Here is a 16601-nt window from a genome sequence, read left to right as displayed (position 1 = left end):
CTCTGTCTCAAAATAAATAAATATTCAGAAATATTTTTGTGGCTGACTCAATTAACACATTTATGATATCTTCCTTAAGATACACTGTTAGAAGGGAATTTCTAAATAAAGTATAGAAAACACTGTAATGCTGTTAAATAATTTAGAGAAATATGGTATCAATTTGTTTTCTTACCAGCAATGTACACAATTACCCAGTTTCCTCCAAAATCTTGCCTACACTGGACCTCATAATTTTTTATAAAGATTGTCATATTGTTAAGCTTTGCAGTTATTTGACTATTAATAAAGTTATTTTACATGTGAATTTGTCATATGTGTAGTTTTTTAAATTCGTATTTCCTACTTCATTAAAATTAAACTTTTGTTTTAACTGATTTATAAGAGATCTTTTTCTATTGAGATGTCATTATTATGGTTATTAGCCTTTTTCTTGCATATATACCACACACAATTTCCTCAGTTCAATTTTTATGGTGTTTTCTCAGTATACTTTTGGCCTGTATGTTATGGTCTCTATTTTTATAGTTCAATTTTGAATTATAAAATTCTGTAACAGAAATTTTCATTTTTTATTATTTTTGAATTTTAAATATTTAAAATCAAATTAGGTCCATTGTGACAAATCAGCATTTTTACAAAATATAACAGCTTTGGTGAGATCTAATTCCCATACCAGAACAGTCATACTTTAAAGAATAGAATTCGGTGGGTTTTAGTATATTCATAGAACCATGCAAACACTACCACTATATAATTTTAAAACATTTTCAAGTGAAAATGGAGAAATCCCATCTCCGTTAGCAGCCACTCTCCATTCTCTAGTTGTCTCCACCCACCCACACCCTAGAAACCACTAATGTACTTTTTATTCTATGTATCTATATTCTAGACTTTCATGTAAGTGGTTATCATATATGTTCTCTTTCATGACAGGGTTCTTTAACACAATCTTTTTAGGGTTCATACATGCTATAGAACGTATCAATAATGAATTCCTTTCTACTGCCAAATAATATTCCACTGTATAAATATACCACCTTTATCAATTAATGGACATTACCATTTTCTGGCTACTAGAAATAATGCTGCTTAAATGGCAGAGTACAAGTTTTTGTGTGAACATTTGTTTTTAATTCTCTTGAGTAGATACTGAGTAGTGAATTAGTAGATACCTAATAGGAAGTTCCAAACTGTTTTCCCAAGTGACTGCACAAATTATATTCCTACCAGAAATGTATGAGGGTTCTTATTACTCCATTCTCTCCAATGCACGTTTGTCTTTTTGGTAATAATTATCTTACTTAATTTGAAGTGGTATATTATTGTGCTTTTAATTTTCATTTCCCTAATGGCTAATGATGTTGTGCATCTTTTCATAGGCTTATTGACAATTTGTATATCTTCTCTGGAGAAATATCTATTCAAATCCTTTGCCTATTTTTTAATTGGGTTATCTTTTGATTGTTGACTTGTAAGAGTTCTTTATATTCTCTGGATAAAAATCCCTTTATATACGTTGTACAATATTTTCAAACATGTCGGCTGCCTTTCACTCTCTTGATAATTTCCTTTGAAGCACAAGTTTTAATTTTCATTAAGTTCACTTTACCTATTTTTTTTTTTCAGTTGTTGATTGAGCTTTTGGTGTCATTTAAAAAAAATCATTGTCAGGGCGCCTGGGTGGCTCAGTTGGTTAAGCGCCCAACTTCAGCAGCTCAGGTCATGATCTCATGGTTTGTGGGTTCAAGCCTTGCGTTGGGTTCTGTGTTGACAGCTCAGAGCCTGGAGCCTGCTTCAGATTCTGTGTCTCCCTCTTTCTCTGCCTCTACCCAGCTCACACTCAGTCTCTCTTTCTCTCTCTCTAAAAAAAAAAAAAAAAAAAAAATCATTGTCTAACCTAAGGACACAAAAATTTATTCCTACATTTTCTTCTAAAAAGAAGAATATATATTTAGGCCTATGATCCACTATGAGTTAATTATTGTGTATGATGTGTGAAAGAGGTCCAACTTCATTCTTTCATATGTGGATACCACTTATCCCAGCCCATTTATGGAAAAGACTATTCTTTCCTTTCTGGGGCTTTCAGTTCTATTCCATTAATCTATACAAGCATCTCATTGTCTGAATTGCTATAGAGCTTTTAATTTTGAAAATTGGAAGTGTGGGTCCCCTAATTTTCTTCTTTTTCAAGATTCTTGTGGTTATTCTGAGTGTATTACATTTCCATATAAATTTTAAGATCATTCTATCAATTTTGCAAAAAAAGCAGCTGCGATTTTTATATGGATAACATTAAATCTGTAGGTCAAATCTTTTGACTCATAAACACAGGGTATTTTTCATTTATTAAAGTCTTTAAATTCTTGAATAGCAATGTTTTGTAATTTTCAGGGGTCAAGTCTTATACTTCTTTTGTTAACTTTATTCTTAAATATTTTATTTTTTTGATGCTATTATAAATGAAACTGTTTATTTAGAGTGTTCATTGCTAGTGGATAGCAACACAATCTTTTAAATTATTGGTCTTGTATCCTGCAACTGTGAAGAATTCATTTATTAGCTGTGATAGTTTTGATATGGGTTCCTTAGGATTTTCTATATTTAAGACCATGTCCTCTGCAAATAGATATAGTTTTATTTCTCCCTTTTCAATCTGGATGCCTTCTACTTCATTTTCTTGCCTAATATCCCTGGCTAGAACCTCTAGTACAATATTGAATAACATATGTCAAGAGTGGATATCCTTATCATTTGCTGATCTCAGGAGGAAAGCATTCAGACTTTCACCCTTAGCTGGGGTTTTTCATAGAGCTTTTTATCACCTTTTGGCAGTCCTCTTCTATCCCTAGTTTGTTGAATGTTTTTGTCATGGAAGAATATTGGATCTAATGTTTTTAAGTTGACATTAAACAGCCAGCATTCAACATTGATAAATAAAACATTTAATCAAATTACACAACTACAATTTAGGTTTAAAAAATGGCATTATCCTAAAGTTTTCTGGTTTTCTTGGTAGCATGTGAATTGATTTTGAAGTCAGTTCAAAAAAAGAAGTAATCCCAAAATATTGTGAGTAAATGTAACATTATGAAAATTAGTGATAATCCTATAAAAACAACTATTCAGAAAAACAGTATACTCCTTATTTTATAAGCAGATTCTATGTTCTAGGACTTACTCTTTAATGTTTACAGCCAAGAATGGTACAAATGCTTCTGCAGAAAATTTATTCCACAAGTTAAAATTGAAATATTATGAGAATAATCATCATCAGAAAGTTGTTTCTAATATTCAGCCAAAGTTGTATTCCTGGAATTTACCCCATTTACCCTAGTTCTGCTTCCAAGAGTAGACCTACAATAACTTTATCATTTCTTCAGCTGGGAAAAGTATACTTAACATTAGGACAATTGGTTCTAGTGTACCAGATTAGAATTGCTTTTTTTCTGGGTAAGCTTTCTTCCAAGAATATGTCTTGGAAAAAAAAAAATTGCTAAAAACTTACAAACCGCTAATTTTATCATTTATAAATTGCATGAGTATTTGTTCAATGAATGAATAAATTGTAATCATGGTGATTTACAAAACATTGAATCACTATATCCTCCCTCTGGAATTTCCCCAAATAACAAATAATGTTTCAACTTTCTGAAGCTTAGGAATTGGCATAGCACTTTTTTTTTTTTAATTTTTTTTTCAACGTTTTTTATTTATTTTTGGGACAGAGAGAGACAGCATGAACGGGGGAGGGGCAGAGAGAGAGGGAGACACAGAATGGGACAGAGAGAGACAGAGCATGAACGGGGGAGGGGCAGAGAGAGAGGGAGACACAGAATCGGAAACAGGCTCCAGGCTCCGAGCCATCAGCCCAGAGCCTGACGCCGGGCTCGAACTCACGGACCGTGAGATCGTGACCTGGCTGAAGTCAGATGCTTAGCCGACTGCGCCACCCAGGTGCCCCTGGCATAGCACATTCTAAGTGACTACTTTAAACTCGTCAGTCACATAAACCTACTTATAGGCTTTTGTACAGTTCATTCAGTCCCTAAAAACTAAATTATTTCATTGATACTCTGCCTATCATTGTGCTCAGTTCTGGGGATGTAGTGGGTGAAAAAGTCAGAGAGATCTAGTTCTCACAGAGTGTGTACTCTACTGAGTGGAAGATAGATTATAAACAAATAAGCAAGATAATTTCAGAGAGGGGCTATTGCTACAGAGATAATAGAATAATATGATTTGTAACAACTGGAACCTCCTCAATGCATAGAAATTGGAGAATATTGTCTAAGGAGGACTTTTAGGGAGGTTAATGATGTGCTTGTGAGGTAAAACATCACTTATCTCTTAAGAAAGGTGCACTTTTTAAGGCTTTTGTGGGTCTCCTTGTTTTACTTATGAATGAGATGTCACATTAAGAAAAGCCTTGACAAGGCTTGTTTACATATCAAATAATCCGAATCCAAAGGATGATGATGATAACCTGTATTTGCACAGTGTTTGATAGCTTTTTTCGTATTTTCACATTCCTTGCCTCTAATGTGCCTCAGGACAATCCTTTGATGAAAGTAAAACACAGTATTATTCTAAGGTTTAAAAAGAAAAACTAAGTTCAAAGAGATTGAGTAAACTATATATCACACAGTTGGCAAGTGATGGAATTTAGACTAGAACTAAGGTTTTCTACCTAATGGAATACTCTGAATTTTTGTTATTTTAGATTGGTTATTTTGAATTGATCAGGTATGATTATTGGGGAAATTACTTTTGGTGTAAATTTTTAGGAATACTTCTTGATTTCAAACAGGCCACCAGAACAATGATTCCCAGTATGTGATCCCAGGGACAAGCAGCATTGTTGCATGGGAACTTATGGAAATGCAAATTCTCGGACTCCCCTCTCAAACCTCAAATTGGAAACTCTGAGAGTGGGGCCCAACTATTTGTGGTTTAGCAAACCTTCCAGATGATTCCAATACATGCTATGGTTTGAGATTACTAAATTAAAAGGTAAGAAATGGTTATCCCCAAGGCACCTGGGTAGGCTCAGTTGGTTGAGTGTCCGACTTCCACTCAGGTCATGATCTCACAGCTGGTGGGTCAAGCCAGGCAGTTGGGCTCTGTGCTGACAGCTCAGAGTCTGGAGCCTGTTTCACATTCTGTGTCACCCTCTCTCTCTGCCCCTCCCCCACTTGTGTTCTGTCTGTCTCAAAAATAATTTAACAAACAAAAAACCGTCTATTCCCATATTCTTGTGGTTTTTGGTTTTTTTTAATTGACAATACAGTAAAACTTTGGTTGCAGGCATTATTCATTCTGGAAACATGCTTGTGATCCAAAGCACTTCCATATCAAAGCAAATTTCCCCATAAGAAATAATAGAACCACAGATAATTTGTTCCACAACCCAAAAATATTCATACAAAATGATTATAATACTGTAATATAATACAAAATAAAGAAAACACAAAATATAAAGAAATGTAAACAAATTAACTTGCACTTATCTTCGAAAACTTTCATGGCTGGTCAGGAGACAAGAGAAAGGAGGGTTATTGTGTAGGATGACTTTCACTATCACTAACAGAATCACTGCTATCTATTGGCTTAATAAAATCTCTTTCTTTTCATGAAATTTTATCAAGGAACCTATCCAATAACTTAGAATGAAGCAAAGCATTCTTAAGCGTACTCTTGAATGGAAAAGCAAATGACTGTCCATAGGAGCTTTGAAGTGACAAAAAATACACTAGTGCCAGTGTGGGCACCTTCCAAAGTTCTGAAAAATCACTGATTTCTGCCAAACACCACAGCCGAGACGGAGCATCCAAGCATGGGAGACAATCACCCACAATCCCACAGCAAGAGAGACAGAGAGAAAGACAGAGAGAAAGACAGAGAGAGAGAAGAACCATAGGCTCAGTTGTGATCATGTGATGTTTGGCATCACGTACTACTCGTATTGTAAGACATCACTCATTTATCAAGTTAAAATTTATTACAAATGTTTGCTTGTCTTGTGGAACATTCATGGAACAAATTACTCGCAATCCAAGGTTTTACTGTAAATATGTTTAAACTTTAATTTTAACTTCATTTATATACATAGATAAAATTATTGTATTGATAAAAATATGACGGTTTAATTTCATGATTTTTAGTGAAATCTGAAAAATTTCACACAAAATAGTAGCAAGAATTTGTAACATCTATCTTTGTAAGCAAGAGATCAAAAAATTATATCGTATATATCTCTGGTAGGAATGTGATTTCATACATCAGAATTCTCTTCCTTGGGAATCTAGATCAAATAAATAAAATCCTTGGTATGTAAGTAAATATTACAAGGAGGTTTACTGCAACATGTAGTATATACTACTCTGTACAGAGTACAGATCTCTGTACAGAGATCCACTGTAGTAAATAACTAGAAGTAAAGTGAATTCCTATCAGTTGGGAAATAGTTGAATAAATTATGGTATATATTGAATAATTTATAGCCATTTAAAATAATTAGTTAAGGCTACCCAAGTGAACTAGAGAGACTGTCATTACAGTTGGGTAAAAACTGCACCTTTTTGGAAAATAGACAATGACAGAACAGCACCTATGTATACACATGTCCATCCATATGCTTATTTAATTATATGAGAGAGATGAAGAATATGACAAAATGCATCGTAAGTTCTTAAATGGTATAACTATTGGCACAGGGACTGATTGCTAATGTGAAGTAGATAAAGGTCATAATTTTATAATTATATGCTTTTATCAGTTAGAGAGCTGTCTGGACGAATAGCCCTTTAATCACATTCTGCCTACCCTACAACCATGTCATGATGATAGATAAGAAGCAACATACTACAATAAGTGAAGAAGCTAAATTCTGCAACCTTAAGGCCTTTAGTCCAAATCGGGCTTTACTACCAACAGCTATATAGCCTAAGAAAGGCTACTTAACCTCTCTGTGGCTCTTTTTTTCTTTCAAGTTTATTTATTTATCTTAGAGAGAAAGAGAGAGAGTGCAAGTAGGGGAAGGGCAATGAGAGAGGGAGAGAGAGAATCTCAAGCAGGCTCTGTACTGTGAGCACAGAGCCCAATGCAAGGCTCAAGCCTACAAACCTCTAGATCATGACCTAAGCCGAAATCAAGAGTCGGACACTTAACCAACTGAAACACCCAGGCACCCCTATGGCTCAGTTTTCTTACCTATTAAATGAGAACATAATTGTACCTATCTCATAAGTTTGTTGTAGGATTTAATAAGTTAATGTATCTACAAAGCTTAGTACTATACCTATCACTGTTCTAAATGAATTAACCTAAGAGTTACTATAACAATCAGCTTACAAAGTATTTAGTTTTATACAAGTTACACATCAAACAAAAACTATCACTGTAATTATTAAACCATATATATAATACATATAACAGACCTGTACAAAGTAGGTATTCAAGAGTTACTGTTTGTCCCTAAGGTACAAATGACCATCTTCTTCCTTCTCAAAGGACTACTACCACTCTTCCTTCTCTTCCCTCTTCTCCCAACTTCCTTGGAAATGGAAATTTATCAGTTTCTACTATACCCTCGTATTTCTTCAACAAGTAAATAAAGGCTTTTATTTCTGATAACTAGAGGGAAGAGGGTTAACAAAAGACATACATTAATTTATTCAGCAAATGTTACTGACTATTACTGCTGACAGAGTGAAGGCTCTTGGAAAGGGCAGTGATGAGGGAGGACAGGTTCTCTACCTACCAATTTATATCAAATTAATTATTTACATTATGTTATGTGACACAAAGGAGAAATAAAGAATGAAAAGAAAGCACAAGTCAATGAATTCAGAAATGAACAAAAAAACTAGGCAGAGGCCAGGACACATAGAGCTCTATAGGCCACATTCAAGGTATTCGATGTATCTAAAGCACAAGGGGAAGGGACACTGGAAGGGACACAAATCAGAATTGCCTTTTTAAACAGTTATACATGATGGAGACGCCTGGGTGGCTCAGTCAGTTAAGTGTCAGACTCTTGATTGCAGCTCAGGTAATAATCTCATAGTTTGTGGGATTGAATCCCGTGCTGGGCTCTGTGCTGATGGCATGGAACCTGCTTGGGATTCTCTCTGTCCCTCTCTCTCTGCCCTTCCTCTCTCTCTCTTTCTCTCTCTCAACATAAAAACAAAAAAGATTGAAGACAACCTTCAAACAGTTACACATGATGGATTGAAAATGTACATGTTTCCTGCCACTCCTGAAAAGACACTGAAATGATAATAGAGCAATAAAAAGGTAGAAGTGTAAAAGGACAGACGGAATAGGAAAGGACACAGGAGATGACGCAAGGACAGAAGATGTCAAACGGTTCACCAGATGGAAGCAGTGAAGGAGTAGTAACTGCCTTACTGAGCAGAGGGAGCTGAAACCTCCAGAGGCAGATAGCAATGAGAAGCTGGCTTCTCACCTCACAGAGTCTCAGAAAAACTCAGAAACGGAGTTATCTTGTACTGATTCCACAGAAGATGGCATTAGGGAGAAAGGCTAAAAAAGGAGAACTGTCACTCTTTTTTTTTTTAATGTTTATTTATTTATTTTTGATGGAGAGAGACACACAGAGAGAGAGAGAGAGAGAGAGACAGAGAGAGAAAGAGAGAGAACAAGCAGGGGAGGGTCAGAGAGAGAGAGGGAGACACAGAATCCGAAGCAGGCTCCAGGCTCTGAGCTGTCAGCACAGAGTCCGATGTGGGGCTCAAACCCACGAACCATAAAATCATGACCTGAGCCGAAGTCAGATGCTTAATGAACTGAGCAACCCAGGTACCCTAGGAGTGTCACTCTTAAGATGTCTCAAGGCTCAAGTCTCCATCCACACAACTCCTGTGGTCTGGTGATTACCCTTACCCAAACTTGCAAATAGTTTTCCCCTAGAGATAGCAAAGGAAAGTCTCCAGACCTAAGGCACCAGAAGTATAAGAAGGCAGAACCATGAGAGGCCCCAGATTGGAAAATAAAAGCAGGCTGGGGCACCTGGGTGGCTCAGTTAGCTAAGGGTCCAACTTTGGCTCAGGTCATGATCTCACAGTCTGTGAGTTTGAGCCCCACATCAGGCTCTGTGCTGACAGCTGCAGAGCCTGGAGCCTGCTTCAGATTCTGTGTCTCCCTCTCTCTCTACCCTTCCCACATTCACACTCTGTTTCTCTCTCAAAAATAAATAAACATTAAAAATTTTAAAAAAAAGAAAAGAAAAGTAGGTAGCCTTTAAATATTGCCCCACATCCCTAGTAAAAGATTAGAGAGCCCTCTCTGATATTTGGGGGGTGCTCCAATTCAAAATAACTTGAATCACCCTGCAGTGAACACCCTGTTTTCAAGCCTTACTAATATACCTAGAGCTTCAACTCCATATCTTACTGGTATTTATATTTGATTATTTGGATGAGCAAACATCTGAGAAATCTTACAACATGAAAAATGACAACAACAAAACAAGTTATTCAGAGAAAAAAGATACAAGACAGAAGCACAGATGGGGGAGTTAAAAAATATATAATACGGTCAGAAAGATAAGAAGAGATTATAGTATGCATGAAATAAGAAACAAGAACAACTACTAAGCAAAAAACTATGCATATCTTAAAACTACAACAGTTGAAATTGTGATTTGATAGAAGGCTCAGAAGAGAAAGCCTAGGAAATCTCCCAAAAATTAGAGCACAAGGAGTAGGAGGTGGTAGAGATGCAAAACTGAAGAGAAATGAAAATTAGAGATTCAATCTTAGCGGCCAAAAATTCAACATAAAAGAGTTCCAGAGACGGACTACACAGAAAAACAGAAGGAAGAAAAGAAATAAATCAATACAATTTCTCAAGATTGCAGGATTCAAAAGTGAGTCTGTTTGAAGTGCTGAGTATCCATCAGGACGAATGAACAAAAGTGAGCACAGCCGATAGAGAAGACACCAAACCTTCCAGAGAAGAGATGAATCAGGCTAATCAAAGGATCTGGAGTCAGAACAGAAATAGACTTCTCAGTAGCAATATGCATCCATGCAAATGAGAAGTTTGGAGTCATCTTTCCAGTTGAGAGTGAGTGGTGATGCCACTCTTCAACTTAAGGAATACAGGAGCAGGCCCAAGTATGTACAGGCGATGAGAATTGGGCTCATAGGAATCTGAGCTGTAGAACACAGAAAAGTAAGGTAGGGGAGCTTTAAATAAGTTACTCGTCTCTCACCTTCATTCAGACTGAGCTCAGCTGTTCTGAGATTTCCTCATTTACCCACCTTCTTAGTGCCTGTCACGGAGATCAAGTAGTATTTGAAATTCTAGTCACAGGAATGATTCCCAGATTCCCCTTACTTTAGGGAGATCTCTACCTGAGAAGATAACTCCCTCCCCTCCATATTTTGAAAGAGCCATAGGGAGGGGGAGAAGAAAGAAATGGAAAAGGATTGAATAAGCAGGGAAATCACAGTATTGACCCTTCAGAATTACCCCTGAAAGAGGATGGCTTAGCTTATACGGATGGGAGCGCTGGGGGCCTGTTCACCTCTACACCAATTCCTCCTTGTCTTAATGCAGGGATCATTCAGAAGGAAGCTGTGTCAGAGACCTGCCTGTATTTTTGGACTATTAATGCCTCATATATCACTTAGTATAGCAACTGGTGCTTAGTAAAATCAATCTCACCTGCTCTCCCCTCCTTTACTATTCAGCAACTCCTTCGGAGTGTGGGTGGGGAAGTAAATGCAAATCTGTATTGCTTGGTTTACTTGATGGGTAGGCTCTTGTTAGTTCAAATAGTTGCCAAAAAATTTTTAAAGATTGTGAATTGAAATTCTTGTCATCTCATCCTTCAGCATTGAAAATAATGACCTTGAATGCAGTTTCTACATTCCCCACACCTCTTACCGGAGCTGTTAATAAGTGACAAGAAAAACTGGTTTGATTCATCTGCTAATGAGCTGTAGAGATGGTCTAAAGATCAAAGAAAAAAAGCAAAACCTTAGGAGATTTAGATGAAAGCAAAAATATTTCAGACAAATAAATTCAGAAAAATGAACATAGAGGTGAACTGCTTATTGTGGAAACACGGGGAAGAGTAAGCAAGAGGCGAGGAACAGGATAAACAAATACGGGGAAAGTTATTTTCAGAATCTGTTTACCTAATAATATTGAGCACTGAAATCAAACAGTAGAGGGTCATGAGAGAGATCTGCATTACTCCACTTAAGCAATTAGAATCTAGGTAGTATAGAGCTAAATTACTCATTTGGACTCCCACATAACAGTTTGCTCATACAGTAAATATGAAAGCACAGCATTGCATTGCAGGTTGTTCTACAGGAGGGTGTCTAGACTGGAGGACTGGGAGGCAAGGACAGCTGGAAAGGGCCTTATTAAAGTGTGTTTACATTGCTCCAAACATACAGTAGATATTCAATATTTTTTGACAGTGAAATTATTTTGAAATAGTCAATTTTATCTAAAAACCATCCAAAGCAATGTGCATAAAAACAAAAAGCAAACGAAACCTTCAGATTTTAGTTTGTCTTGATTCACAATAAAAATACTCCTAGTTATACCAACTGTCCTATGAATCAGGTCAAAATGATTCAACTAGTGAATGCTTATCTACTGTGATTCTATGCCTAGTATTTATAGTAAGTTTACCACAGTGTCCTTACACAGGAAATGATTTATCATAAACTGTCTATATAAATATGCCCACAAGGTCAGGATATTCCACTTCGAAAATAAAGAATCCTCACCTAATAAAGGTTAAATCAATCTTCAGGTTATAAGCGACTATCAAACTCTGCCCCAAAACAATTTAAAAACAATGAAACCCATTTATAGTAAATGTGAACCCATTTACTATAACCGTGTGGCCCATACTTATTAACACTATTTTGTAGTTGTAGCTCCATGAGTAAGCCCGTTCGCCTTAGAGAAGTGTTGCAACAGAAGAGTCCCAAGGCTTCATTTTACAGATTGAAAGAAGGATCTAAAAGCAATTTCTTCAAGGTTAAGCACAGGTGTGTGTGACAGATATGAACTTAACCCTTCTCCCCTTTAAACCCAGGTCTTGTTGTTGTTGTTTTCAGTATTCCAGTGCAGAAGTGATAAGACAAGTTGTGCATTCTTAACTGCCAATTACGGATTAATCGACAGTGAATATTAATACAAATAAGATTTCGTTTTGTGAAATACGTAAGAGAATTAGAAAACAAAGTCAAAGGCAATAAATTAAAATCTGCTTATTCATAGTATTTATGCATCAAGAAAAACTGAATTGGATAGATAGGAAATGTATCTTACGGTGAATTTCAGTAATAGCCATAAAAAGAACTCTGGAATTAAATTTTGTCTCTAAATCATCATCGTTAGAAATCATTTTAAACGTGCTTTCCAGGCACACTTCTCTTTCTCTGTAGACGTCTGACTTGATTATTCGCCTATTCGTCTTTAAAATTTAACTTTTTCAGTTTGTCTTCAGTTGTAACGACTTTTCAGAAAAGTAAAACTAGACAGACCACGGAGAGCCACACACGTGCAGTAAAGTTGGAGAGACAGGAAGCTGAGGGGCAGACGGAGGCTGGGAAAAAAGTACGGAGAAAACGAAGATTTCTCTATCCCCCTCCCCGCTGCATCGTGCACCTGCAGCCCAAGCTGGGGTCCCGGCAGGGACGAGGAGTCGCGCCTCTTGCAAGGCCACCTCGGGCCCCTGACTGAGCGCGGAGGGGGCGCTGCGGGTGCCTCAACCGGTCTGCCGGCCCGCGCCGGGCTGCGATTGGACGCGCCGCCGCCAGCCACCAGCCCAAACACTAAAGCGCTGGGAGGAGGCGGGGGGAGTTCTAGCGAGTCGAGGGCTTTGGCTTTTTCACGTCTCCCCCACCCCCTACCCTTCCTCTCCGCACTCCATGCCGGGTCTCTCTCTCCAGCTCTCCGCGTCTGGCTGGCTCCCGCCGCAGGAGACTTGGCGCAAACCTAACCGCCGCCGCCTCGCGCGCTTCCAGCCCCAGCCTCTCCGCCTTCCCCTGCGCCCCCCGCTCGCGCCATGGGGCCAACCTGCGGCTCCTAAGAGTTGCCGCTGGGAGCAGCGCGCTCTCCCGCCCATTTCCCCACGAGCGGGCGATGGCTTAGGGCGCCAGAGGGGCCAGCCCAGAGGTACCGGGAAGGGGAAATTCGGCCGGCCGACTGGGGAAAAAGAGGCCAACCATGAGTTTCCACAAGGAGGACGGAGTGAGCAGCCTGTGCCAGAAGGCGCTGCACATCGTCACCGAGCTGTGCTTCGCGGGCCAGGTGGAGTGGGAGAAGTGCTCGGGCATCTTCCCCCGGGACAGGGGCAGCCAGGGCGGAAGCAGCACAGGTAACCGGGGAGGGCCCCCCTCGTGTCCGCGCGCTCCGCCGGGACCCCGCGCGGCGCCAGGGCGCCTGTGGGACGCCGCGCCTTCCTACCTCGCTCCTCTTTCCGCTCAGCTCCCGGACACCTGGAGCGTGGGTTCTTCGGGTTTTGTCGGCTCGACTCCGCCTGCCCGGCTTCTTCCACCTCCCCGGCGTGCTCCGAGCCCGCCGCGCCGTCCCTCGCTCGCCGCCGCTCTCCCACGCCTGCGGGCTCCCTTCCGGGGTGGCGAGGCGAGGCGAGGCGAGCGAGGGCGGCGGCGCACAGCCTGTTACCCAGCGCTGCCTGCGAGAGCCGCTCGCCGGCGGGACTCCAGCTGCCGTCTCTCGTGTCGCGGGTCGCGAGCTTGGGGAAGGGGCCGGGCCGGAGAATCCCTGCTTGGACGCGAAAAACCGCCTTGCAAATAGGATTGCCTTGGCCTCCGGGAGCGGAAAGGCTCCGGGGGCGGGGGAGGGGGGGGGTGTAACTCGCGGCTACAACCTGTCGAGCTTTTGACAGTGTCCGAACCCCTTATTAAATGTGATCTTGGAGGGTTTCGTGACAGCGTTGGCAAAACAGGGATTCTTTTTTGAGGCGACAACCAAGGCTCGGGTCACATATAAAGTGGAGGAAAGAGAAAAGATTAGAAATTCTTTCTACACACATGCTGTCATGCACACCCCAACGCACGGGCATCCTCCCTCTCCCTTCACGAAACTTGGAAGAAATGGGGTGAGATGGAGAAGGACACCGACCGTCAGAAATCTGGAAGTGGAAAGAAGCCTCAGGTGACAGGTTTTTCTCCGAGGGTTGAGGGGAACCGTATCAGAACTAGTGTTTGGTCACTCCTGGGGAAAGGGTTTTAACCACCTGCGCAGTGCTTGGTTAGTGTAGCCTGTTGTCCGTTCACACGAGCGAGAGGGACTCCAGAGTTGCGGGCCGCGTGATTTCGAGAGTCCCTTGTGACGGTCGCTTGTGGCTTTGGGCGACCAACAAGCACTGCTTTCGGGATTTTCGGCAACGGGCTGGAAGATCGCCATCTCTTCTGTAGGTCTTGTTTCTTCCCCTTTGCTTTCTGTCATTTTTGTCCTCGTGGCGGGGCTTCGTGGCTTGAGGGCAGCCAGGGCAACAGGTGAGAGCTGGACCGCTCAACTCAAGCGGAGCGCGACTGCCCACAGCTCTGCGGACTGGGGAAGGGGGCCAGGAGGGCGCACTGAGTGAATCTCTCGCAGCCACCACCACCACCACCAAAGAAAAGGGAGAGGAAGGGGAGGTGGGAATAGATGTGGTTTAGCTTTTCCCTACCAGTATTTAAATGGACTATCTGCAGGGTTTTCAAATTCTCTGATCGTGGCAACCGGAACCAAGAGAGGCTTCTTTTCTGTCTGCGGTTGGCAGAACCTGAGAGATGCTGCTACTTGAACCCTGGAGCGGAAGGGTACATGATTGGTGCTGTCCCCATGCTGGACACTTAGACGTTTTGTGCATATACAAATAAAACAGTCTTTTTTCACTTGTTCAGTAGGTGTTGAATTCCAACGAGTGTATCAAACAACTATTAGTGGAAGGAACTGGGTGAACACAGTGTATATGTGTGTCACGTGCATGGTTGCTAAGCATGAGATAAATACCCAAAATAGTGTGACCTTAAAAGTCCTCTGTGTTGATATTGGATAAACTCTTCTGAAACATCTTTAGCGATCGACATTCTAAAGATAAGACTCCGAGAAGGGGGTATAGTGGAAGAAATTAAAGTATTTAAATTTAAATACCTGTAATTTGGTCATTTAACGGTTGATGCTGTGATCATCTGTTTGTGATCATACAGCAAGAAGTAGTCTCCTGGTTCTCAGATTGGCTGCTAATGAGGAAAACTGTGCAGTCGGAAACCAATTGCTAGCTTATAAATCTTTCTAAATATACAACCATATAAACTTAAGGTAAAACACAGTATATGAATTGCAGAAAGGGTGTTGAGCATGTCCTAAGCCCACAAGAGGTAGTCCTAGTTCCCATTCCTTTTGGCCTTTCCCTTGGAAAGAAAAATTGGGGAAAAATGAGTCTAAAACAATTTCATGGATATTTTTCTTCTGTAAAGAGAAAATATATGCTATTCAGATGGAGTATTTGATTTAATATATGAATATATTTTTAGTGGCTACCACTAAAGAAGACATTCTGTAAGGTTGTATGAGATCTAAAGATGCACAAGATTACTTTACATTTTCCATTTGTAAATCTGTACAATTAGAAATAAAATACTTTAATCCATAAATAAACTCCCAATACCAAAAGATATCTGCAAAATGGATTCACATATTACCTACTGAATCTTTATATTAGCCACTCAGCTTCACATTATTCTTTGTAGTCGATTTTCTTGTAACTTAGCACTTGGGCCCTTTATTCTAGGTCTCTAAATATATGTGCTGCCGAAGCGAGCAGTAGGTCTCTAAATAAAAACACTTCCAGTAGGTGACCCTTCTACTCACTGTTTGTTGAATAGGAAACACATTATTGGTAGGAGGGCATCTACATTGAATGGCACAGTGGTTATTTACTTTGAATGTTAATCAGCACTGCCCATATGGTGTCAGTTATTCAAAGGGTGAAGTGACAATTACAGGCTTCCAGATTGTGTATATTTTTAGATTCCTTCCCATAGGAGTAGAGGGGGAGAAATTCTGGTAATCCCAATTAAAGTCATTCTACATTAAAGAACTTATGAATCACACATATAAATAATATATTCTCCTACCAGTGTTTTAAGTGCCAATAAAGAGCGGGCTCCACCATCCTCTTTACTGTAACAGCAGTAGCAGAAGCATCAGCAGTGTTATTGGCATTAAGGATCTACCAATCAAGTTGACTAATCCCATATTTTCTTAAGATTTGTGACGAATTAGACTGCATCTGGCAACACCAATTAATTTACTTTTTTGGAATAGTTTATTAGAGACATTATTGATGTCAGCATTACTAGCACACTGGAAAGTTCATCATGTGTAATTTTTAGAAAATCAAATGTTTGCCCTCTCTTTACCTCTGACCCCCACCCCCACCCCCAATAGACATGTCACCAACTAAATTCATCTTTGTGCACAATATGATTTAATACTTAGGGAACATACAAAACAATATATCAGCCAAAAATGTTATTTTTCAGATATACCATGAGTAATACACATAATAGTTTTGGAACTGCATT

General features: G+C 39.7%; 1 protein-coding gene and 1 long non-coding RNA gene across 2 annotated transcripts in view; both read left to right on the top strand.

The window, feature by feature from the left end:
* Positions 1 to 12146: 12146 nt before the first annotated feature.
* The window catches only part of SYT10 (synaptotagmin 10), a 66238-nt gene continuing 61783 nt past the window's right edge, over positions 12147 to 16601 (top strand). The window contains exon 1 of the mRNA XM_049625272.1: positions 12147 to 13381. Within this exon, the coding sequence (XP_049481229.1) occupies positions 13231 to 13381 (151 nt within the window). The 5' untranslated portion in view covers positions 12147 to 13230. The remainder of the gene's footprint in view (positions 13382 to 16601) is intronic.
* Positions 13506 to 14909, top strand: LOC125918951 (uncharacterized). The gene is made up of 2 exons (XR_007456633.1): positions 13506 to 14181; positions 14724 to 14909. It is a non-coding gene; the product is annotated as an uncharacterized LOC125918951 (long non-coding RNA).

This window comes from Panthera uncia, chromosome B4, assembly GCF_023721935.1.
Source record: "Panthera uncia isolate 11264 chromosome B4, Puncia_PCG_1.0, whole genome shotgun sequence".
Taxonomy (NCBI): domain Eukaryota; kingdom Metazoa; phylum Chordata; class Mammalia; order Carnivora; family Felidae; genus Panthera; species Panthera uncia.
This window is presented reverse-complemented; position numbering and strand designations above follow the sequence as displayed.